Source organism: Apis laboriosa, unplaced genomic scaffold (genome assembly GCF_014066325.1).
Source record: "Apis laboriosa isolate Shangri-la unplaced genomic scaffold, ASM1406632v1 scaffold112_cov148, whole genome shotgun sequence".
In the NCBI taxonomy this organism is placed as follows: Eukaryota; Metazoa; Arthropoda; class Insecta; order Hymenoptera; family Apidae; genus Apis; species Apis laboriosa.
In genome coordinates this window covers 6,314,207-6,341,918 of record NW_025220865.1, presented here as the reverse complement: position 1 = coordinate 6,341,918, position 27,712 = coordinate 6,314,207, and the positions used below count along the sequence as shown (strand labels likewise).

The 27,712-nt window shown below is 29.8% G+C and overlaps 1 protein-coding gene and 1 non-coding gene across 2 annotated transcripts; both read right to left on the bottom strand.

Moving 5' to 3' along the window:
- Positions 1-976: 976 nt before the first annotated feature.
- LOC122715473 (putative uncharacterized protein DDB_G0271606) lies at positions 977-26,217 on the bottom strand. The gene is made up of 9 exons (XM_043937701.1): positions 25,946-26,217; positions 14,854-15,108; positions 4,546-4,779; positions 4,114-4,289; positions 3,669-3,966; positions 2,935-3,456; positions 2,542-2,772; positions 1,677-1,938; positions 977-1,443 (listed from the first exon to the last, which is right to left on the bottom strand). Exons 1-9 carry the CDS (start codon positions 26,063-26,065, stop codon positions 1,349-1,351), a joined length of 2,193 nt encoding a protein of 730 aa, XP_043793636.1. The 5' UTR covers positions 26,066-26,217; the 3' UTR covers positions 977-1,348.
- On the bottom strand, positions 2,036-2,117 carry Trnal-aag. Its single transcript has one exon. It is a non-coding gene; the product is annotated as a tRNA-Leu (tRNA).
- Positions 26,218-27,712: the final 1,495 nt, after the last annotated feature.

The window sequence follows — 27,712 nt, the reverse complement described above, 5'->3', positions numbered from 1 at the left end:
TTGAAATATTTAATTCACCAATTGTATTTGTAAAACTTTGTTAGTTATTATAAGAATTCTAAAATTGCCTATCTTATAAAAAATTTTGCACAAAAAATATCGATGTATATCTTGTGAAACTCATTCAATAATAATATAAAAGTACCAAAATATTAGTATTTTTAATTCAGACACAATATTATAATAAAATATGTATGTTTTACTAATCTATATTAAAAGCTTTTTATTAAAAATATTTTTTGTGTATAATTCTTTTAAGATATCTTAAAACATGTATATAATGATGACTAAAGAGTTGTTTAAAGAAGTTGTTTAAGAAAAGAAATTAAACAACATATTTATAGGATACCGAGTCTAAACTAATAATTTTGTCACTTTATTGTCATGAAAAAAAATATATATATATATAAAATATAAATATATAAAATATATATATATATGTGTGTCTGTGTATATATGTAATACAGAAAATACAGAAAATATCCATACCTTAAAAACAATTTAGGATAAATATAAAAGTTCGAATATAAACATTGGGAAAAACAAGATTGCAAGTACAAAACAAGAACAATAACATACACGCTGAAAATTAAATTTTACGGAAGATCTTTATAGGTTACTTCCATTTCTTTAAAAAAACAATCAATTAAAAATAACCATATAAAAATATCAATGTTAATTATAGAATTCGATACATAGCGGTCATTGAGAAATATTACGAACTTGATTATTTAAAAAATTATTAGTTTCTTCTTTTTTTCTTCTTTTTTAATGAAAATGAAAGAAATGATCACAGATTTATCCCTGTCTCCCATTTTCTTTCTACATGCGATTATATTACTAGAAGAAAAAATTATAATAACAAACCTCCCGTGAAAACGTGTTAGTTTAAAAAAGAGTATCACCCATAATAATTGGGTCTTTTTCTCTTCAAACGTATATGTCGATATAAATGTCTATTTTCTATGATATTTTCTGAGCCACGTTGCGTTTCTTCATTTATTATTTTATTTTATTTTTTTTTTTTTTTTTTTACTGTGATCTATAAATAGCCTAAATAAAATACATATGTATATGCGTGGCTTTGCTGCTTCGATATAATACTACAAAACTTAACAAAACGCTTTTAATCTCTTCGACATACGTCCCATTTTTGTCTTTTATAAATTGCTCTAGTTTACTTTTGTGTAAAAGTGTAAAATTCAAAAAGAGAATCATTTGCTGGGATAAAATGTTCTTTTGGATTATGGGAACTTGTCAAACATATTTCAAGATGCTTTTATTCTTTCTCGGGCATCCTCTTTGACTGGGACGATGGGAAATTCGATCCGATATGTTGTAACTGAAATTAACAAGCGCAATCACAAGCGCAACGGCGCACACGCTTCTCACGGCGATGAGTGAATGCTTCTGGAATGGAACGCACTGAACGTGGTTGGACATCTATGAACAAAGTGAAAACAAGTTTTATCTAATATTGTAAGATATATGTCTAATGCATATGACTATATAATACAAACTTATATCGCACTTTATTGAAATAAATTTTATTAATAAAAATGAAATTGAAAATTTATTAATAAAATAAGATTAAGATAATTTATAAAATAAGAATTAAGATAAGAATTAAAAACAAGAAAATAAAAACATGAGAAATATAAAAATTATTTGCTCACAGTGTGGACGGCTTTCCTCTTCTTGTTCCTGTTGTTGTTGTTGTATTTGTTGCTGTTGCATCATCATATGAGTTGCCTGTTGTTGTTGTTGTTGTTGTTGTTGCTGCTGTTGCTGCTGCTGTTGTTCTTGCTGTCTTTGCTCCGATTCTTGTTCAAGACTTTGATTATCAGAAACTTCAGCACGAGCCTCTACAGGTATTTCCAGAGATTCTACAGGTCTTAACGGTAGAGCGAATCTTGGAAAAGCATTACCTTCTACAACCTAAAAAATTAAAGTAAATATCGATAAATTAATCGCACATAATTAAAAATTAAATTATAATATTTGAAGCTAAAAATAAAAATGCAAAAAAAAATTATGGCAGCGGTGGGATTCGAACCCACGCCTCCGAAGAGACTGGTGCCTTAAACCAGCGCCTTAGACCGCTCGGCCACGCTACCGGTTATTACTTTGTTGAAAAAATGCTGATCCAGCGGTTCTCATTTGTTCTTATATAATATTTATTATGATAAATATATATTTTAAATAAGTTAATAATATTTCATAACGCGAGCATTGAAATACGAAATTCGAAAGCAAAAATGCAATTATTTATTATTGCATTTTATATATATAAAAATATATAATTATATATTTTTATATACATATTATATATATAAAAATATACGAAATTTATATAATATTAATAAAATGATATTATTGCATGTTTAAACTTTGTTCAGATTAAGTCAATTTAAACAATTTGAATTCAAGTAATTAAACCACTTTATAATATAAATATATTATTTTACTTAATTGATATGAAATTTATATCTAAAAATTAAAAACTTTTTAGAAAAATAAATTAATTTGTTTCTTTTTAACCTGGTTAATTATATTACGAATTTCCGCTGGTAAAGGGAAGTTTCTTTCCTCCTCGCTGTCATCTTCTGGTCCAGAGAAAGATTTCGCTTCCTGTTGTTCGCTGGAACTATCCGACCGTTGACGACCCTCGACATTTCCATGTTCCAACAGATTTCGAACTTCGACAGGAAGTGGAAGTCCTATAGGAATAGATTGAGCTCCTTCCGGGAACGGCTTGAATTCTTGAACGTTCTAGAAGAAATAAAATATATAATATTATATTTAGCAAAACAATCTCACTTATATAAATTTCATTTTTCGCAATCAAAAAAATGTTTATTTATGTTTTCTTCCCTTGATTTCGTTATTTTCTTATTTCCTCTTCATTACAAACATTGCAAACAAATTAATTACCTCACGGCGAGCACCTTCAGGTATTTGCATAGGTATCGGTCTTGCTTCGCCGGTGATATGCTGAATGATATTTTTGATTTCCAAAGGTACTTGTTGAATAATCCTTCGAATTTCGAACGGGATTCCTTGGAAGGGTGAACGTTGCGTCTCCGTAACTTGAGATTGCGATTGTGGTTGCGGCTGAGGCTGAGCTTGAAGCTGCATTTGAGGCTGCATCTGAGGTTGCATCTGAGGTTGCATCTGAGGTTGCATCTGAGGTTGTACCTGGAGTGGACGTTGCTCGGTTTGCGGGATCAACATATGAGGAATAATCCGTTGCTCGTGAATCTGAGCTTCTGGTTGCGGTGCTGGAGGAGGCATCATCGCTGGTTCTTGCTCTTGGTTATAAAGTCCAGATGTTTGCTCAATTTGTTGATACGTCAGTGGCACTTGTTGCGGTTCTTGGGGCATCGGTGGTCGCATACCTCTCATAGGATTCGCCGGGAAATGACGCAACTCGATGGGAATCCGACGTATCTCGACCTGAATAAAATTATTCGATTACAATTATATCTTTCTTAATTAAAATATTTTGAAGATATATTACAATACTCGATTGACAAACTTTATTTATTTATTTCAATATAATTATTGCAATCTCAATGATAAAAATTTTTTTCATTTTTTCTTTTTTTTGTCTTTTTAGTCTTTTTTTTTTGATTTTGTTCCTAATTATTAACACGAAGCGTACTAACTTGAGGTCCCATCGCAGGAGCTTGTGGTCCCATCATGGGCGTTTGTGGTCCCATACGTGGAGGCCTCATTTCCATGGTTACTTGGGGGATATTTCGCAATTCTGGGGGAAGGACACCAGGTGGGATATGATTGAGCCCACGTGGATCGCTAAGTGGTAACTGTTGCATATCAGGAACTTGATACTGAGTGTGCACTTGATACTGATGGTAAGCCGGGTTCGGTTCCTGGGATTGAAGTGGTACTTGGACGGTTCCCAGAGGAATGATGATTGGCGTGAGCATTTCTTGATCTTGTTGCCTTAAAAATTATATTTTTTTTTAATCAATATCATACGTATCAATTTTATTTGAATTTCCAAATTTTTAATTTTTTTTTCTTTGCCGTAACAAAATGTTCATTTTTTTTTTCCTTTCCGAATTTAATAATTTTTTATAATATACGTACTCTTGATGAGGATTTCCAGATTCGCACAAGATAGCGACGCGCTCTCCGCTCAATCTTTGGTAACGAGAGTCAGTATTATTTTCAACATTATTGTTATTAGCACCGTCCATCACTTGATCGGCTCTTCGTCTTTCGACCACGCAAGAAACTCTGCTGCGTGCCTCTTGGATCAAGGTCTAAAAAAAAAAAAAAAAAAATATTTGTAAATTTTCTCTTCAGATAAACTTATCATTTTTTTATTCTTAAATTCATTTTATCACGACTCAATAAAAATCTTTTATATACATATATATATATATATATATATACATAAAGTTGTGATAACATTGGCAAAGTATAAATTTCCATAAATTATCGAATTGCATAAAAGGTAATAAAAATATATTGATTGTCAAATTATGGAAATATTATCTTGCGATTAAATTAACTTACGCCCGCGATCTCGTCGAAATCGAATTGTAGGGGAAGTTTAATATGCACGGGAGGAAATTCGTCATCGTCGTAGTCATCGTCGTCATCGTCATGGTCACCGCTTTCGTTGTCCGATTTCGAATTGTTCTCATTCTCCTTGTGAATTTTGACGTCCTTGGTGTCTGGTTCTGCCTCTTTCTTCGACGGTGTTTGCTCAGCGAGAGATTGTTGAACCTCTTTCGTGTCGCTGGTATCCTGTGCAAAGATAAAATATTCTCTTTGAAATCTCTTGTGAAGAGAGTACGATAAGTATAAAAATATCATTCTATATTTTTATTAATTCCTGTAATAAAAATTTTTTTTAAAGAAAATTTCATCGATAACGTTTAAAATTAGTCGTTAATTCCAATATAAAAATATCCAACTCGTCATATCCATTTATAATACGTATAATCTGTAACTCGTAAATTTTATACATATTATTAACATACCAGGATTACGATACGCTATTTAATTATTTTCCACGTTTTATTGCACTACGAACGATATAAGTATACTACTAAACAGTTTGAACGTTCTAACGTTCATTTCAACATTAATAAATTTTTCATTATATTGATAATGATGTAAAATCAATTATCATAATTTTAGACAATTATTTTAGAATTGCAAAAAAAAAAAAAGAATGTTTGGATTGAAGCGTACATAAAATCCAATTCAACATACATATTATATCTCTAACGAATTCAAAATTAGAATGTAAAACTTTCCTCCTGATGTACATCGCGTACCTTTCATCAGCAACATCTTAATCGTCACAGAATTAAAAAGTAAACGAAATAAGATACCATTACTATTATTATTATTATTATTATTATTATAAAGAACAAGTATTTTTAAAAGAAAAATAATAATAATAGCAAGTAATGGTATTATATCTCGGTATTATATCGCTTTGTCACGACTATTTTTATCATTATCAGCGATAATAAACAAAATTCAATTAATAATGCTATAATTAAAAAAATATAACCAACGGTTATACAACGCAATTGAATAATATCTACTAATGGGATAATCGAATTCGCTTCCCACGAATGTTTCTTCTCTCCCCAAGTTGCAAAAACTTGAAAGATGATCCTCGAGGAAGAGACCGCAAACCGAAGACCGTATCGGTCCTCGAGCCATTCCTCAAAGCTTCGAAAGTTGAATAAATATCGCCATAGCAATCATCCGTTGATGCAACTCGTTTTCTTCCTGGTCGCGAGTGAAAGCGGACTCTCCTCGCGTTATCGCGCTGTAACCTCAGCGCCAGAACGATAGAAATCGAACGCGGGCCGAGGATGAGACGCTCGATTTTAGCCGCCATCGTGGATCCGAACGACGCGCAATTCTTACTTACGATAAGCGATACAACAATCGGGGATTTGTTGTGCCGATATGATTTTTCAAAAAAAAATTTTTTTTTTCAATATTCGAATAACTTTGAACAAAGACAATTAAAAAAAAATTTTTTTTTTTCAATATTCGAATAACTTTGAACAAAGACAATTCAAAAAATTTTTCAATATTCGAATAATTTTGAACAAAGACAAGAAAACAAATTGTGATCTTGATGATTCGATAATGATGGTAAGTATATATATAGGATGCGTATATAACTAAATAAGAAGTGAAGAAATAATGGAAAATATAGAATAAAACTTTTTTACATTTGAGACTTCGTTTTCGAATATAATTGAAACAATAACTATTTTCTGATTAGATGTATAAATTATTTATTGTATTTCATTGTTCGTGTGAAAATGTAAGCAAAAGATGTAAAAAAATTGAATCTGAAAATTTGTCGATTATTATGCACAACTCCTTGATTATATTATTATATGGATTTTCTCAAAGGCAAAGATTTTAGCGATACAATTTGATTCTATATTTTTTGCTTATTTTCACACATAAAGTAATTATGTTATTATAGATAATTTATTTGTATCTAATTGAAAATAATTAATTTTGTAATTGAAAAAATTTGAAAACTCGTTTTCTTTGAAAACGAAATCTTAAAAGTTTCATTCTTATTTTTTCTTATTTTTTTCATTTATATTACAAGAAACTTTGCATATTAGTACTAGTATATGTATATTAATTAATCTCAATTGACCGATTACTGAAAGTCGAACGATTTCTACTATTTCTATCGCTATCCAATTATAGAGAAAGGCAGAAGACTGAATGAAGAAAAATATGAAACGAGCTTTTTTTTCATATTTTTAGATACTTGTTAACATTTTGCATCTTGCTTTTATATTAAATAATAAAATATATTATATCGATTTATGATTCGAATAGATTTCTTGCTTACTTTCTCGAATTACATTTAAATTAAAAAAAATTAAATATAGACATATTAACAAGTCATCTTCATCCATTGTATTCAGAGTTGCTTATTTTAATATTTAAAATACTCGAATAATATTTATTCATTACAATGAATTATGATTATTTGAATAATACTTTGAATAATAAACTATTCGAGTAACTTATTAAAATAAACCATTAAAATTTTGCCCATCACTGATTACGTACAACACAACATTTAAATTACCAAATTCAATTTGTCAAGCCTACGAACATCTAAAATTGGATTACGAAGTACATATTGTAGAAATATATTATGAAAACGTGAAATACGTGTTTAGCGATAGGAAGGAAGTTGCCTCTCGCGATACTTTCGAGAATCTAATTTGTGATCGGTCAGCAGGAAACCATTATCGTGCAAGAAACGTTAGTTGCATCAAGTTTCTGATGAGGTTCAACATTTCCAACAGTTTCTGACTGGGCGAAAGAGAGAAGGCCTCCTCCAAGTGACAACTTTCTAGAATATCGGTGAACGTAATGAAAGGAATGGCTGCCGACCAGCTTCTGGTTGCAATTCTACACTGGATCCAATAAACCTCGCTCTTCCATTCAATGCTATCGTTTGATCGAGCATTTTACGAGAAAGTTGTGATTACTTCGTGTTTTTGCGTTTTAATATGCGTTCCTCGACTTGCATTCAGATTATTACACTTAGATTATTGCACGTTTATGTATAAGTTTAACATATTTATTTTAAATATGTATAAATCATATAATGCCACTGTTCCTTAAACACGAAATTAACGTGTCTCTTGCAATTTTTCATTTCTTTGCTCTGCACATTCTATTCTTCACTATCCAATTCTAATTCTGTTTATTTATATTTCAGATTCATAGAAATCAATCTCATCGTGAAAATTTATATAATAAATTTTGATAGAAAAGTTATACAATATTTTCTCTCTTGCTGGAATGAGAGAATGCTGCCAGAGGAATAAAAATATAAAAAATTAGAATCTGTTAATAATTTTTCCAATATTTTAAATAATTCCAAAATGTAAATTAAAAAATTTAATTTTCTTAATCACTTACATTATTCTTTCCATATCATTAACCATCCATCGAAATCTTCCATGCAACACATCATGCATATCTATTTCAATTTTACTTTCGAGCCGGTCGAAGAAACTGGGCCAGCTCGTAGAAATTACGTTTCCAAAGTGTATTCCAAAGTGAGGAAAAGGAAATCGATTGGATTTCGCGATATTTTTTTCGCGAAAGAAGAGGGGATACGAAGAAGAAATCGGTGTGACTAAAAAGAGAAGAAAAACACGAGTTCACGAAATCCACACTTTCTTTAGAAATCTTGGCCAACCTTTTCTTACGAGGCTGCCTATCAATTAACGGCCCAATTATGACGGGTAATCATCGCAGTTAAGTGATTATTGCACACTGTCAGAGTTTTGCATCATGGAATACACGTTCTCGATAATGTGGATTCGCACTCGCATACCTTCACCGCTTCGAAGATTGAAATCGACGGCACACTTTTCGATCTTGCGTTTCTTAATTAAACGTTGACTGATTCTCATCGGTATATTTCAATTGTTTTAATGAGAATATTTTTCGTACTGACGTGAAAGTAAGAATTTTAATCATGAGTGTTGAATTTTTCATCAATTGAAACGAACTAAACGAGATTTAATTGAGATATATATATGTATAAATAAATATACAATAAATAATATTTTATAAATCTGAAATAGTGAAACTGATCATTGATCATTGAAAAAGAAAAAATGTACGGAAGTCGTATGAAATTTTTATCCAAGAGAACATTTTAACCTAACCTAACCTATAATGGTATAAGAATGATATAACCTGATCTAATATTAAAATACATAGATATAAATAATTTAAATAATAGTTGCATCGAGAAAAAGTGAAATTTAGAAGATTCTGTAATTCTATGAAATTCCGTGAGAATTTTCTATCACTGTACAAACACATGTTAATAATGGAAAAAAACACGGCACGATGCCGAGATAGGTGAAAATCGTTCTTGATAATTGATAAGGAGCAGTTTCTATCGTCAAAGTGATGCAGCATGCGAACACAATAGTTTGAGCACAACGAACAACGAGTAACAATACAGTTAAGTTTGCAGAGAGAAAATCTTTTTAGAGAACGTTCACCTTGTTGTCGGTGCGTGCAACGGGCAACCCACTTTCCGTTGCGCCGTATATACCTTTCCATCGAGAAAATAAAGCGCAGCATCTTCTCTCAATACTTTCGTATCGGTGTAAAAACTCTCTGTTGAAAACTCTGGTGACGGAAAGAAAATAATAATTTTGACGAAGGAAAATGAAAAGATAAATAAATATATATATATGTAACTTACTTTTTCAAAATTTAACATTCCCAATTGATATATCCATCGTTGTTAATATTTGAAATCGATGAAATAGTGAAATTTTCGTAACGAATTAACACAAAATTAATCGTTAAATTATTAATTGTCAATTTTCAACGTACATTTGTGGAATGGCATTCAGATTCTTCTCAAGTCACTAGCGAAGCAGAAAATTAAAATTAACGTTGATTATTGGCAGAGGATCGAGTAAATATACGTGTACATATTGTACGTAGGTATATGTATACATAACCTTTTCTGAGAACTTTCACTTGTTAGCAGAAAAGAGAATAGACGTTAATGCTCGAGGTATATAATGTTTAACTTTCAACACGTGATTGATTAATTAGCATGTGCAAATTTTCTCTCTTTCAAATCGTATTTGTGAACAATGTGATATGAAAAGAAAAGAAAAAAAAGAAAAGAAATTCTGCGGCAAATTTTTTGGCATACCATGTATAAAAATAGTAATATTAACAAAATGTCCAATTTGCAATAAATCATATTTTTGATATTCATTTTATAAACATTTCAATTTATGAATATTAAAATAATATAAGATGGATATAATTATAGTTTTTGGTTCGTTTAAGGCAGTTAGTAGAAAGTAAGATCAATTTATGCGATTAGAATGGCAATCTAAAAACGTAATTTTATTTATACGATTCTATGCAAAATAACTATAAAATGAAAATTGAATGAAAAATTAATGAAATGCATATGCAATTATGCATATTTAGATTAAATATAATTTGGAAATAAAAATTCCTTGAATAAATAGAAATAATGTAAGAATAACATAATTTGTAAATATTCTAAAATTAAAATTCTAAATAATGCATTCTGAATCCAAATATTATTTCCTTTCATAATTTTCATCAACGTAACAAAATAAAACAAGAAACATATTTCTCAAAAAATTACTGTTTCTTAATATATTTTACTTAATCATCAATATTTCGTACAAACAATATAAATAAATCTCGTTAATTTGTTATATCACGAACAATTTCATACTTCGCTATTTTGAAATTAATTTTTTTTTTCCTCTATAATTTCAATGTCGTTTAAAAGTCAAACCGGAAAAAAGAATAAAAAATTTTCCACAGAAGTAAGATTTATAGTTGATATCTCGAAAAAAATAGATGCAGTATAAGAAAAAAAAACGCTTGATATCTCGAGTATCGATTCATTATCCTTGATTATTTTTAGATTTCGTGAACACTTGTTACACCTTCTATATCTTTGAGTTTATTTTTTTTTTTTTTTTAAACTATAGCCAAAAGAACACCAATCGAACTTGTTCGACCGGCCCCATTATGAATCCTAAATGGATTCTAAATGGAAATTTTCTACAAGTTTCATTTAAATCAACGATGATCGTCGTCCTTGCTTCATACACGCAAGAGTTTTTGCTCGCTCCGATTGGTCCGAGAACGTCGTCCTCATTTTAACACCGTAACACGTGTACTTTTTATCACGTGTTAATAATAATCACCTCGTTTTCAATGTTCAACCTCGAGAAATTATGGCGCGCGGCTATTTAAAACGATTAAAGAGCGTGTAAAATTAGAATAATAACGATCTTAATTTAATAATAAATCTTTACATACGAATGCTAAATACGATACGTTATTAATCATTATTATACTTAATATCTAAATTGTTTTCTTATAAATTTTAAAAGTTTTTTTATATACCTTTTAATATCTTCAATTTTCAAGAAATAAAAATTCAAACTATGTTCCAATTTCGTTGGACATTCAAGTTGAACGGTCTTCCGTAAATCTTTGAAACGGAACGATGCCGAGATTTGCTAGTGGAAAAAAGCAAAAAAGGTGATTTCCTGTTTCGCGTTAAAATCATTTGTACATCAAAGGAACGTAACCCGAATTACGTAATTCTTCGTTTGCTGTTCTCCTTGAACGCAGTTCCTAGCACCGGTGAGCACCGTTTCTGTGCGTTTCGTTCACCACGCTTTACTCGCCTCTTTTCTTCACGATGGAGAATTAATTATCCTTTCCTTCCTACTGATATATTCTCCATGTCGTCTTTTCACTGTATAGTATTTACTATTGAGAAGCGTCTCCCGGCAATTAATGAGCGAGAAGAGCGCATGCGTGTATCTCGAACACAAATGCGCAGACGCGTCTTTAAAACGATTAATCGATATCAGTCATTGAAATCTCCGGCCATCGATCGAATGTGCGATGTTGAATAATTGAATCTCGTCGCGCTCCATTAATTCACACGCCGTTTCCAAGAATAATTAAACTTTGATAACTTAAGGTTTAAATATTATTATTTATTCGTATAAATTATTGCAACGATATCTTCTCAAGAAACCAGTTTCCTATTTTATTTATCATTATACAACCAGTGCTATTTTGACCTATTCTTGAAACTCACACAGATTCTTCTAGATATACGATATATACGACTTCTAGTCGTAGTTTACGAGATGACTCAAACATTATACTTGTCCCCATTTTAATAGCAATTAAACGTCAATTAAAGGCAATAAAATTGTAAAAGAGATGTATGTGATCTAAAAGGAATAATCAGATTTAGAATTCGATTCTAGCAATGACAAAAAACTGATGAATTTTATTTCTTAACAGTTATTACAATCAATAAATATGATATCTACTATAGCAAATAAAAGTTCTGGAGGCTGCATAGATGCAGTATAAGAAAAATAATTCCACGCTTTCTAGACTTCTCACTTTTTTACGTTTAATCCACTTATTAGTAATCTCCTTCGACTATTATTTTCGCGAATATTAAAAGTGATTTAAATGAATCAAAAGCGTGGCCATTAAAAAGTCTAGAAAAAAAATTTTCCTCGCCAAACGTTAACAATGAAAAGTATATATGTATGTAAATTACATAAAACTTGCAAATCTCCTATCTTTTTATTCATCATCGTGCTATCTTATACTTTCCAAATTAAAATATACAAAACGTACCATGCTTTCTTCTCTCGTTTATTCACGAAATAAAAGTATATTACAATCTTTCCATCCATCCAAGATATCATCTAATTACGATGAAACACATTCGATGGCGATCGATAAAAGCGTAAAATCTCGATCGAGCAACGACCGTTTGAAATCAGGTTTTGCGGCTTTATGGATGAAAAAATTCACTTATAAATCACGACAAATCACGGTAGTTCATTATTGCAGGTAATATCCGAAGTGAATACCACAAAAGAAGGGTGTGACCATGGATCGGGCACGGATCCTTTCTTTCCATCGAATGCCGTGAGAAGCAATTCTTCTTTGTTGTCTCATCATAAAAGGCGTGTTTTCAACGTTGCATTAAAATTCATATGCCCATGAACTGGCCGAACACATTAAATGCGTTAAATGCTCGAACGTATTGATATGATTGGCAATCGATTTCAAAGTGAGAATAACAATTTGTATCTTTCTTTTTCTTACGTAAAATTAATTATATAACAAATGATTAAAAACAATATATCGATGATATTATCGTGAACGTTCAAGAATGGAAGTAATTTGTTTTTTTTTTCTTTTTGTAAGAAAGAAACAAAATTGAAAATTAACAAAAATGAAAAGTTTCGAAAATGGAGGAAAAAGATTCAAGGTTCGATCGTATATTTTTATATATTGAGATACAATGAAAATTATCAAATTCTCGATCTCGACTTTCTGCCAGATACCTATCGATTTTCTTTTCATAGTTTTTTTTTCTTTTTTTTTTACCATTGAAAAACTTCTTCACAGCAGAGAAATAACCATTCCGCTTTCTCATTCGACTTTCACTTTCATTTTTAAACATACTTTTACTTGGCTTTTGCATCTCTTGCAACTGCACGATTATTCGAGCGTAATGTTCAATATTTCTTAAGAAATCAATATCGAATCTTCGATTCGTTCGTTATTTACCTCACAATATTAAACAAATTTTAAATTGCTAGTACTAATTATTCACAAATTAAATAATTTTATTTCACTGATATTTACGTTAATTAATTATGAAAATTGTAAAAAAATTCACACAAATTTATAACGTAAATGCTGCAGAGACATCGAACATTTCTATATAAAAATCGCAAGAGGAAAACGTGATAAATTACATTCGTTTGAAAAGGATTTAAATTTTAAAAATTCACATTGTCATAAATTATTATTCGCGGATTATTCATTGTTTTCCATCTTCTTAAAAATATTAATCATATCCTAACGTTATTTATACGAATAAATGATCTTTGAATCTCGATGATGCGTTTTAAAATTTTCCAATTACACGCGAAATGAATAAAATATATTTTGTAAACGTCCAAATAGAAACAGACAAATTCGTTTCTTTCGTGTCATATATTTTACTCGAAATATTAATAATTCTTCATATTTTTCCATTCATTTTCGCGTGGAAACCTTTTCGAGCAATCGTACTTTTCAACCAATCCGAACTCACGTAATGGAATTGGTTTCCTTTGTTCAACGTTAATCATATTATCACGTTTCCCTTCCTCCTCTTTTTTTCATTCGTAAATTGAAAACAGGCCCGTTCGACTGGAAACGATCGATCCTCGAACCGATCGAGATCTTTTACAATCGATTTAAAATCGTGGTGAAAATTTAGAAATCTCGAAAGCTGGTACCGCTTTGAACGAGAAGTGAAACAAGACACTGCGTCGGTGACAGGCTGATTCTCGTTATGGAAGTTTTATATATATATATATATATATACACACACACTTGGTCGCAAAAGCATTTTATCATTAATTTTTAACATACAATGTTATTACTGCATCCTGTTTTCTTTCCTTAAACAATCGGATGTTCGTCGTACATGTTTATGCAAATTCATATATTCTTGCGAACACAAGAACGATATAATAATTGTTTGTTTCGGTCGTTAAAACGTTCTGACGAATATTTTATTTTAGCTACATTAGGAATAAAAAAAAAAAAATGTGACTGGATAATGTTGCAACCAAATTAAAAAAATTATATTTTTTTTATTATTCAATTTTAATTCTTGCAAATATAAAAAAAATGATACGTTGAAAAGAAATTCCTAGATGAAACGAATTTTAATTTTAAAAAAGTAATTGTTATTGAAAGATTATTTTTTCTTAGGAGAAATTAATACAAATTAAAAAAATTAACGAAGACCATTATATTTTTTTTATTATTCAATTTTTAATTCTTGCAGATATAAAAAATGATTGTATTAAAAAGAAATTCCTATGATAAATGAATTTAACGAATTAATTTTAAAAAAAGTAATTGTTACTAAAGGATTATTTTCTATGAAAAATCAACGAAAAACGATTACATCTTTTTATTATTCGATTTTTAATTCTTGCAAATATAAGAATGATACACATTAAAAAGAAATTCCTAGATAAATAAATGGATCAGTTAACGAGTTGGGATAAAATTTCTCGTTAGAATTAAATTAATCCTTAAAAGGGTAACAACAGAAAGATATTATTTTATATAAGAGAAATGATATATCTTAATTGTTCAAAGCACCCGTTGTTTAGCGCATTATTTTACCTAATTTTTCCTTCGTCGACTTACCTGGACGAGAGCTTCCGGTTGCAGATGTTTCAAGAATTCAGCTTGCTGATAAGAAACGGAAGACGGTTGCTGTTGCTGTTGCTGCAATCTAAGCTCGGCTTGCATCGCGGCAATCGATTCAGGGGTGCAGGATGCACGAGCCTGGACCCAGGACGATGCAAGGATGAAGCTTCCGAGTACCACGGACATCGTCACCAACGTGACAGCCGCGATTCTAGCGATTTGAACCGCCGTACTCTTCGGCCTCATGTATGCCTATATAAAGAACAAAGAAACAAATTAGTTGATATCGATCGTGAGACGATGACCATTGAAATTTTTCTGCGTATTTTTAAATAAAAGAAAAAATGTAAATAAAGTAGAATCTATAAATAATATAAAAATTGGTATTTCTGGAACATTCTGTGTATTCTCGTCGTTATTAACATCGTTGCTGAAAAACGGATGAATGTTGGAATAAATCAATGATTAATTTTTGTTCAATAAGAATTAACGAAAAATAATAATTGACGAAGCTTCGAGTCGGGTTCTAATAAATACAATTTTTAAACAGAAGAAGAATATATTATTAATAATATTCATAAAATAATTATTTTTTACGTGGAAAATAGGAGAGCGAATGTAAAATCAATTTTTTTCAATAGGAAGAAAAATAGTTAACGAAGTCTCGAGAATAAATGGAATAAATAAAGAGAAACTTTTATTTTATGTTTAAAGAAAAAATTTGAAGAAATTTTTGGCGACGAATATATTTTTTGAATTAATAATCTTCTTTAAAAAAAAAATGTGATTTGAAATGTGATCGTAGAGATTTCAGCTAATAATATCCACAAAATAATTATTTTTCAATTGAAAAATGAGGAAATTACAAACAAACGCATCCGGCTAACCAACAGCAATATTTCTTCAATATTTTGTTTTAACAAATATTAGAAAAGATATAACGAGATCTCTTGCAATCTCAGAAATCTAATTACTCGAAATTTTCAATCGTTATTCTCGTCGTTCCATTTTATGCTAATCAAATGTATATGTGCACGTATACGCGATTATATCGCGAGCATTGCGTTCATGCGGCCATAGATGAAGAAAGGAATGGCTAAACTTGACTTCCGTGATGATCTCACTACGTTGAAATAAGTGGCATAAATTTAATTACCATACTTCCATCAAGGTATTTTTAATCATCTTATTCCCATAGCTTTTTCTCTATATATATAATTATATATATATATATATATATATAATAATAATATAATTTCCAGAAATTTCCTATTTCGAAATCGATTTCGCTACTTATTACAAAATTTTAATATAATTCACATTGTTCGAATACGCAATGATATTTAAACATCGTATTTTTGTCTTTCCTTTATTTTTACCACAACAATAATATTATGAATAAAAAATGTTAAATAAATAATAAAATTAATCAAATATTAGGAAGAATTTTTATTTTATTAAACGCAATTTGACATCTCTTTCGTCTTGTTGATTTAAAAAAAAAAAACATGATTCCCAATACATCAAAAGTACGCAAATGCAAATAATGTAATTTACATGAAAACACGAATGCGAATACAATTCTTTTCCACATCTTTTATCCTTTTGGGATCAATATATCATTGACTATGAAAAAAAAAAATATCTGAATCATTTCCAAAAATAACCGTTTAATAATAAATCAACAAGCATGAAACGATCATGAAATGTTTCTCGAATTCTGAAGAAAAAAAAAAGAAATAAACAAAATGTGATTAGATTAAAAAACATGATTGAATCATTTTTAAAATTAATATTTTTCATTCATAATAATTCCAAAAAAAAAAAAGATGAAAACTTTCTAATTTCAAGTATCGTTTATTGATACTTCGAACAAGAACAATTTCTGCGAATATTGGATGGATCGGTTGAACACGCGCACAGATCATTAGAGGATAATGTAGTCGATGTGAAATGCGCACGCAAGCGCACAAACAGTACATGAAACTTCATGCTGGCTAGCCAACCGAGTCGAGGTCTTTTGTCGTGTTTCACGCTCTCCTTTCGCGTGGTCTCGCACCATTCCCACTTGACGGGATAATATGCAAAGTTAATCGCGGGAAAAAGTGAAATATTGGAATGGAATCATTTTTTTTTCTTAAACGCGTGTGTTTTCTCATGTTTTTACGGGGAAAAGTGTCACTGTTCATACAATTCTATTGAGAAAAAAATTCTTTAATTTTTTGCAATGCTTGTATTCATTTTGCAATGCTTTCTTATCGTTTCAAGTTTCCAATGCTTCCTTGTGATTTTAATTTTATGTTGTGATCATGTGTTTTGCAATAATTTCTTATCCTGTTTGGTAAAGTTTAAATTAAGTTGTAATAGTAATAAATTTATTATCTGAAATTTGCAATATTATTCAAATTTTCCCATGGGCAAGTTTTAGGTTAGTTTGGCAAGTGTAGTGTGTATTATAGCAATGCTGAATGTAATTGTGATTGAAATTCGATTCTTTTCTTTCCTCCTCAATTCTGTTCTGAGCAACTGAGCAGTTTAGATCAATGGTCAATCCAAAAAGAGATCATCGATAAAAATCTATAATAGAGTATCATAATTTTCTCTGATCGATTAACTCGTCGTTAATTTCTTTTTTTAAATTTTTCTTACTTTACGAGGAGATCGTAAAGAAATTAAATATCGCAAAAGAGAGTTGCTCGACTCAGAAAAAAAAAAAAGAAAGAAATCGACCTGCTTCTTCGATCTATTACGTAAATAATCACGGATGAATATCAATATTATTTTGACGTTAATAACTGTACTTGTTTTGATAATTAATTGCCAATGATTTCATACAGACATTCTAATCGTATTCAGTATATCGTAAGTCGTATTCCATGCTTATTAATTAATCTTGCAATCGCCTGAATATCTAATAAAAATATGTATTTGAATAAATTTTGATATTCTATTCTAATAAGTTGGAAATTCATTAGAATTATAATGACATAAGATTTCATAAAACGAAACGGTTTTTATTTATTTTTCTTAAATTTTTCGCCAATTTAAATTCTTTTGATGCACACCTATACATACAGATCAAGAATATTCAATATGGAAAGGACACACGCATAAATATTTAAACGCTTCTCGTAATTTATGATGCAATACGTGTATAAATAAGAATAATTCTATATCTATATCTATATATATATATATATATATTCGTCAAATATCTTAAGTGATTACTTAACCGTTAAAAACATTTATCTAACTGAATAGGCAATGGTTCTTTAAAAAAAAAATTCCATTGAAAAAATGAATTGAAATTCTCGCGAAATCTTAATTTAAAATTATTATTATTATTATTATCATCGATCGGCGAATTAACAAAACGATTCGGAATTCAAGAAAGTTATTAGATTAAAGATATCGTGTACGCGTTGGAAAACAGAGATTTGAAAGGTACTTTTACCTTTACCCACGGCTCTCATCATCATTTCGACATCATACCGCACTATGTGAATAATCAGGAAGAATCTCGCTTGGTTATACTATAAAACGACGGTACCAGTTACCGTAAAGATAAATCATCGCGGTGCATCATCGTCTATCGTCCAAGAAATTTACAACTATGAACTGCATGTATCCCTGCAAGTTAGTCTCCGTGTCAGTTTATACTTCCGATCCCGTAATCCGATCGTTCGTTTCACTATGAATCGACGCGATACCGCAGTGTTTTCCAATCCTCCTTGGAATCGCAACCCTCTTTTGCAATATTCGTGTAACCTGCGACCACAAAGGATAGAAATTTATTCCTTCTATGAGGAATGGAAGGAGAGAAAATGAGGAGAATTAATATTAACGGAAGTTAATTTCTGGATCGGTATTTTGTTTTCTTTTTTTAACTTGTCTTTTGTAATATTCATTAAATAGGATAAGTAAAATTAAAAAATATAGATTAGTGTTTTTTCAGTCTTTGTCTTGCAATATTCCTATAACTTGTACCTTTATGTAGAATAAACAAAATTTAAAAAATTACACTTAACCTAACCTAATCGAGCTTAAAGTAACCTAGAATTTTCTAGCTTTTTTTTTTTTTTTTTGACAAAAAAATACCAAAAGAATCATACATAATATAGCAACATAACTATATCAAAATAAATATAAGTGTTAAAAATCGGTTGTAGAAACACAATCGACGAGTTGAAAATCACTGAACTATTGAATCGAACTTAATCTAATCTAACCTAAGATTAGAGCCAAGATCATTTTTCAGCTTTTTTTTTTTCTCTTAGTCTTGATAAGGAAAGAAACCCCTTTTCCTATAAAGAATCATTCCTATTGAATGTATCATACAATATAATTATATCAAAATAAATAAATGCTAAAAATCATCAATTAGTAATGGAAACATGACACTGCAAAAAACATTTTGCAATCGTTGAACGATCGAATAAAAATTCGCGAATAAAAAAAAGAAAATCTTTCACGAATAATAATAATATGAAATAATATCAAGAAAAAAAATTTTCAGAAATCTCTATATGTATTAAATGCGACAATCGACGATACATTTTCTATAACATTTTCCCATGGGAATTCAGATGTCTTCAGTTTCAAACGATCTGCCTGCAATCTCGCTTTTTAATTGGTTTTAATTAATCGAAAAGGGCAAACGTTTGTGACACGGACTGTACTTGTACGTATTTGTAATGACCTCGATGTGGATGGACGACTCTAAGGTGAGAGGCCTCGAGGAGATAGTAGGCCATCCGAGGCTGCTTTTATGCTGCTCGATCTGCCAGACAAAAGTAAACAGGCACTGTTGCCAGGCACTCGACAGACCAAAGAATTTATTATATTTACGCACATGCGCATATGCATGACAAAAATTGTTGAAAAGTATCCTCCTCGACGTGTTTTTCTCATTTCTCATACCCCACGATCTATTCCATCCAAGGATTCCGGATTGCCAATCCATGAATTTAAGAATTCAAGCGAATTGATTTCGAATATTTTTTTTCTTACACGCTATCGATCAATGTGTATAGATATTATATGGAAATCTTAATATACTTAAGTAAATTTAAGTAAAGTGAGGTTAGGATATTTTCGTTGAGAAATACGTCAAAGGGAAATTAATATTAATGTTTGTTCCATTAATTTTGAAATTAATAGTCGAAACTTTCGAACATTGTACGTCCATTTCAAATTTGATGAGAAAAAGTAGAAAGTGTCAAATTTTTGGTCTACAGTGTACGCCTGCGCACGCGCAATGTAATAGATACGATGACGTATCGTATTTAAGAATTCAAAAAATGATTTTAACATGTAATATTAAAATCGAATATTTAAATGCAACGTTTAATCGATATGGATAATTGATACATTATTACGATGAATTAATATTTAAATGATAAATATTCGCCAAATATTAAAGAATTAATAGAAGCAGAATAAAAGGAAATAAAGCATCGTGTAAATATATTTAAAAGCAAAACTTTTAACATTTTGATAGATCGTAGTTGAAGAAATCAACTAGGATGGCTCTGTCAAAGTGTACGGGACTTTTTAAGTCGCAGGTATAGCTGTTACGTCTAATTAAAATGGAGGAAGAGCGATCAGAAGCGGTGGTCGTTTCTTCCGCGATCCAAACGTTTCGTGTTGGTGGACGATGTTAAGGTATGCTTGGAAACACCGTGACAATTAACTTAATTATCTTCCACTGGCATTGTGGAATTAATTAACAATCTATCCGGATTTGCACCCTTATTTCTCAAGATATATTTTTAAAACACGTATTTAATAAATATATATTTAAATAATATTGAAAATTTCTTTGTAACGAGCATATATGAAAGCAGAGAGTGAAATAGAGATTCGTTATGTATTAAAAAAAAAAAAAAAGCCAATTAAAAAAAATCGAGGAAAAATATTAGAAATAACTTTTGCTCTTCTGCGAAACGAATATTAAAATGTATTCTCACTTACGTAAGACACGTTAATTCGTGCAAAGAAACGTGACGCTAAGAGCAAATAAGTAAGAACCGTGAGAATCTACGTGTTTTATAAATTGTCTCGAGATTTTACGTAGAAAAATTTAGATTTCAATTCTAAAAAAAAAAAGAAAATGTTAATTAATGTAAATATATTCCACTAAAAAAAAATATGTACATATATATATCAATTATTTAGAAAAATTTTCTCGTTTTTTGCGAAAGAAAAAAAATGAAAATTTATATTTATCTGAATTTTTTCCCTATAATTATTTATCTTAAACATCCTTTTCTTTTATCCTACATTAAATATGTATAGTATATATAATAATATTGGTTGAGAAATATCGTAAAAGTTAAAAAGAAGACTGTGACGAAAGAAAGGATATATCGTAAATGAATATGTTATATAATATTGCAGGATATTCAAGTTTCAATTACTTGCTATTCAAATAATAGCAGGATGGCCGTATTATGAAATGATTACTATCTACGGTTCGTGTGTTCTCCTAACTTTATCCTGTAGGCAACTGCTAACCAGGCATTAAAGTCTCCGGACTTGGATAGTTGACATGCATTGCGCGCGCATAGTATTCGAGATTTAAACTTTTTTTCTTTTTCTTTTTTTAATTGAATTAAATTCTTGGCGATAAAACAATATTATTCTCCGTATTGATTTTTATAGAGAGGGGAATGGAGAAAGGAAAAAATACGACGAGCTTGTTATCCAATCTGATAAATATAAATTGTTGAATCGAATTGATGTGAAAAAAGGGAATACGTATAACGAGGTGAAAATAATAATTTAGTAGAAATTAAAAAAAAATTAGAACAATTATGATCAATATTATAATATATTCGAGGATAAAATTTATACTTTGTCTGTCTCGTGATTACGAAAATATTCTAATATTGCAACTAAATAAAATTTACGAGTATGTATGTGCAAATTACAGTGTCGATTCTCTCTCGTTAACTATTTATAAGCGTGGATAAATATATCGCTAAGTAATTTTACGATGCAACGATATTTAAATTCCATACTTGTAAATTCCGTTCGACTCAATAGTTTGATTCTAGTCACGCTTCGATTGAAAAAGAAACGCAGTTTTAAATCGCTGCAGGTGAAATCTTACAAATGTTTTCAATGGACGGTATTTACCTCACGATCCGTTGATAAGTATTTACAAGATAATGCACTGATTGGTATTTACATACATATCGATCGAGTATCGTGTTTAAAATTTTCGTTAATTAGAAACGCAGAGCATTTTATCATAAAAAAAAAAAAAATAAGGAAAAGAAAGAATATGTTTCCATATTTAATATTTATAACAATATATTTATTTATCTTCGTATCGTTGAATTCATTTGCTTAAAATAAGATGATGTGATACTTTCGAACATCTCAAATGTCTCGAAATCTTTTCGATTTTCAAGAAGAAATTTTTCTCGAAAATTTTTTCTAAATCTCCAAGTTCTTTCGAATATTGTGACAACGTGAAATTGTTTCTATTCACGAGCGATTAATAATTCAATTATTATTGGCGCGTATATCCTTCTCCTTTGTTTCAACTTTTCGCACGAAAAATCTATCCTTCGAGCGGCCGATTTAAAATACACGCTGACGTCATCCAGGACACGCGCCTTTTCTTTTTTTTTTTCGAGGACGAAAATTTTGTGCGAACGTTCGAATTCCTCGAAAACAATCTTTGGGAATAAAGAAACAAAAGAAATGATTAAACGGCAGCCATGGAAGTTTCTAATGGTGGAGAACGGCTGCGTTCACGAGCGGATAGAAAGTTTTTAATGAAATGAACGAATGGAGGGGAGAGGAAGAGAGAGAGAGAGAGAGAGAGAGAGAGAGAGAGAGAGAGAGAGAGAGAGAGAATTAGCCGACAACGTTGAAAATGAAACCATTGTCGCGCATGATTTTTCAATGTCACGTATGATCGAATACGAAAGTTCAATTAGCCAATTGATATATATATATATTAATAAATCTCTTGATAAATTTTATCGTAAACAATAATTGTTCCAATTGTTAAAATCCATCTAAATATTGCAATATTTGATCAAGGAACAAGAGATGATTAAACAAATTCTAATTTTTTATTTTTTGTTTAACAAACGAAACGTTTCTCATCATTTGAAAAAAATTTGAAAAAAATTATCGTGATGGTTATTATAATTTTTTGCGATATTAATTCTAAGTTAAATGTCTTTTTCGACTCTCGTCGAGAAATTAGTTATCAATGACAGCGCGTTTATTTACTTGAAACGGATGCAAATGAATACGGTGAAACATGAATTATGGATATTCATAATCATTTACGTCATCTAAGTATCATCCATTTCTCTGCGATTCCCTAGAATGGAATTGTATTTTCAAACGGATAATTTAAATGTCAATTCTTTTCTTATAATTCGTTAAACGTACATTATTTCCTATACAATTGGAAAAATTTATTCGCTATAATCTTCAATCATTTGATGGTCAATCAAAAATTAAAAATAAGTTTTATTTCCCTGACCTAAAATTTTTATTTTTAAAAGAAAAGTAACTTCAATGTAACGCGAAACGAATAAAATAAAAATCAAAAGTTTCGTAAAAAATCAGGTTTCGATCTATGACTAATCAGCACACGAAGTTTTAAAACGAAGTTTCTCTCGTATCGAAATGAATCTAAGAATCTTCTATGGAGATACGATTAAAATCGGATAAAATAATATGTTGTATTGAAAACAACTTGTATTCCATATTAATCTTATCTTGATAATTATTATAATAATTATTCCAACATCATTGTCGGAGAAAGTTCATCGTTAAATTCTAAAACTAATTAAATTCTTTCACCCATGCCACTCGTTTCATTCCACGAAGAAAGATATATCTAGTCTCGAAACACCAGTTTCCAGCCTATTAACCTTATCCAGTCACTATGGTAATATATATATATATATATATATATTGCTGAAATTACGAGATATTAAACTTGACAAGGTTAGGATAGGTTTTACGAGATACATTTCCGTTTTTTACGTGCAAGTTTCGATCGATCGTAAACATAAACAAGTGTACGTGTATGGAAGTATGGCTTGTGCAATTAAATTTATCCAGAAACTTTCACGGAAGTGCGTAGCCGCACGGATTTCCGCACTCTTTTATGAAACAATTCGAAATATGTATCAAACAACGATTTTTGTACGAGGTGTAATTTATCGTATCCGTTCCACGACAAAATATATCTCGATCTATCTTCCTCTATCCTGCAATTTATAAAAAACTTAAATTGATAAGCAAAACTGATAATCAATCTCTTATGTAAATTATTTTTCTTTGATTCTTCGCGTTATGTAATTCTTTTTATTTATTTTCGAAGAGAATATCCTTCGGCTATTGGAGGTATCCTTCTAATTCCAAAATAGATTTTGCCACAGATAGATAAATGGAAATAAAAATATTTAACATCTTCAAGTAATACTTGATCTTGCAAATAAATTTTTGTTTGATGTAGTAGTTACGTAAAGAAATAATATTTTAAATATATATTTTAATATTATAACAATTAGTAACCGGACATTAGCGCTACGTGATTGTTAAGTATAATACTACAGTATTCAATTCAATATACTTATAATTATTTATTACTTTTATTTCTTCGTTTTTCAAATATTCGAATTATTATATTTTTCTACAAATTTTTTTTAACTTTGACATTACACACAGGATGTTTGGATTCTAAGACAAATGCAAAATATTGGGATTTTGCAATGACAATTGATAATTTGCAAAAATGTTTGTTAAAACTATGAACTTCTTGTTTATTGGTAATTTTTTATAGGTAACAAATTTTTTTACGAAAAACAATATCGAATGTATATTGATCAACTGTATCTACATATGTAGTAATAGTATGTAATATATCAAAGGAATTTTTATAATATATTGAAATGATTATTAACATAATTTTGTAATTACAAAGTAATTTTAATCGTTAAGATTATTAAGCAAAAAAATTTTTTTTCGCATATGTTATAATCACAGCATCTTAAACGGAAATGATATTATGAACTTATTCATAGATCCATATCCTTGTGCATATTCTTACACCTTGGTCGAGACAATTGCATTGGCCTTGCTATGAAAAACACAGGCAGTCGTAAATCTAATGTAACTTATTCAATCGATATATTGGAGATATTATTATGGAGAATTATATTAAACACTTTTATGCTTAAACACTTGTTTATTTAATTATAAGAGAGGTACAAATTATTTGAATATTCATAAGAGAATCACAATTCAAAAAGAATTGGAAAACACTGATCTATGATAATGAAGTTTAAATTATATAACATACTATGCTAAAAAAAAAAAATTAAAATTGCTAATTACATATATTTCTATATATAATTGTCTAGATAATTTCATTTAGTTAATTATTAAATTTTCTTTTTTTATGAATTATTTATGCTATATTTTTATCGTTTAAGAATATTCGAATATATATATACGTATGTATATTTTTAAATAATCAATCATAAATCATAACAAAATATTTAAAAATAATCATTCCATCGTATTAACATAATCACTATTACCAATGAAATCATTATTGATAGAATTCCATGTTCTGAAATTATGTACCACGTCGAATCGTTTTTAAATTGTAAATTGATGTCAGTTTCCCAATAAAGAATTCTACTATTTATAGCAATTGTTTGAGATTGTAATCGAATATTTTATAATAAAATGAATTTTTTGAATCGCTAATGGATAAAATCATGATTCGATATTTTTAATTCGGCTAAAGTCTTAAAATTTTTATTTTAAGAAAATTGAAGAATAAAAAAATTCATATTCCAACAAAACTTTGAACATAAAATTAGAACGAAAAACTTTTTTTTTAAAAATGAAAGAAAAAACAACAATCGATAAAACAATCAGTACATAATGATTTATAACCTAATTCTTTAATTTTTTCATTCAACATTCTTTCATTAAATAACTTATAATTTTAATCAAATCTAAGAATTTAAAAATTTCAAATTTATCATTTTAAAAAAATAGAAAAAAATTTTAGACAAAAAAAATTCTGAATACTTACCGGTGGCGGTTCGGTAGAAGAATACACCTCGCTGGGCGCGTAATTACTATGAGGCGGATGTGCCATCTTTTCCGAAACAACTGCCACAGTTGCCAAGGAGTCCGGTTGATCCTTTTCCATCTTCTCCGGTATGTAGTCTAAAAACGTCTTTCTTCTTCCTAGAGCACTGATCGATTGATTGATTCTTGACTACGAGCGATGTTTGGTACCCTCAATGTTTTGATATCTCGAAAATCCTCTCTCCCTTAATCGACAAGAACACTCGATGTCGATCGCTCGACGAATCGACGAGCAGTGAGCGGGCAGCGCCGTCTGACACCGCTAGCTTAGGGTTACCCCCACCACCTGTTAAAGAGTTACTGAACCTTTTGGTATATTACCTCTCCGATGGGTATGCCTTCTGGTATGGAGGTATATCGTGTTCTTGTGTCGGACTTTCTAAACAGCATAACGTGTACATTCGCGTCCGTGGGCGAGACCGAAATGTTTATATGTATACCGCTCATCTATGAAGGAAGGCGGTAGCCGGAGAAAAATGTGAAACGAGTTTTTTCGTATTTTTAGATAGTTGTTAGCATTTTGCGATTTGGTTTGGTGCTAAATAACGGTGAGATATGATATTTTGTTAAAACAGGTTAATCATTTCCTTTAAAGGAAATATAGAAAATATAAATAAGAAAAACAGTGATTGTATTATAGAGTATTCTTTAAAATGATGGCTAAAGTTGACAAAATTTACATTGATTCACAAATAAGTTCTTTAATATTATTTTCGTTCATAAACAATGTATATCTATGTAAAAAAACTGTACCGATTGCTCTGACGATAAGTTTGTTTATTATATCGTAAATTACAATTGATAAAAATATTGAAAACGAAAAATTGTCGTTTTGTACTGATTAATTATTCGATAAATAAATTTTTAAATTTGATTTAATTTTATTTATTATTATTAGTTATTTAATCTACAATTAAAAATCTACAGGTAAAAAATTTATTGAATATTAATTGACAATTCATGCCACAGGCACAAATATGCAAATTCTCTCTTCGAATAAGGATATAAGCCAAATTTTATATTTTTATTCTTAATATCAAAAATTACAACGAAAAAATAATTAAAACCTTCAATTTTAAAATAAATATTGATATTGCAAAAATCTTAATTTATAATATTTAAATTATAAACAACAATTGCATATCTTGACTTTGATAAGAGAAGGATCATACATCTCGAAGTATGTCATACACTTATTATTTATTTACTTATTTGTTTATTATTTCATATAAAGTATTAATATCTGGTGGGAGAAGTGAAAACTAGCTTTAGTTCGTCTGTACGACTCTTCCCTATCCGTGCAACCATACACACATATGCATACATATATATATATATATATATATATATATATATATGTGAATACGTTCAAATACATCCGTCATTTACGCACTCGAATCAGTATGCGTATATCTCCATGTGGGGATCAACGTTCGAACTCGAAGTTTTGCAATGTTTTTCTCGTCCCCTCCACTTCTTCCACCTGCTACTCCTTCTTTACCTCTACCTCCTGCTTGTATTCCGTTTCTCCTCCCCTGCATCGGTAAAATTGCATCAACGTGACGGATGTATATACGGACGAATCCTGGAACGAATAACAAGACTGTTTTTGAATGTGGAACTCTCACTGGCTTTTAAAAGGACACATGGTTATTTGGCGCATGCGCATGCGAGATGCATGCGAAGTAGCTCGTTTCAGCAGGAGCGG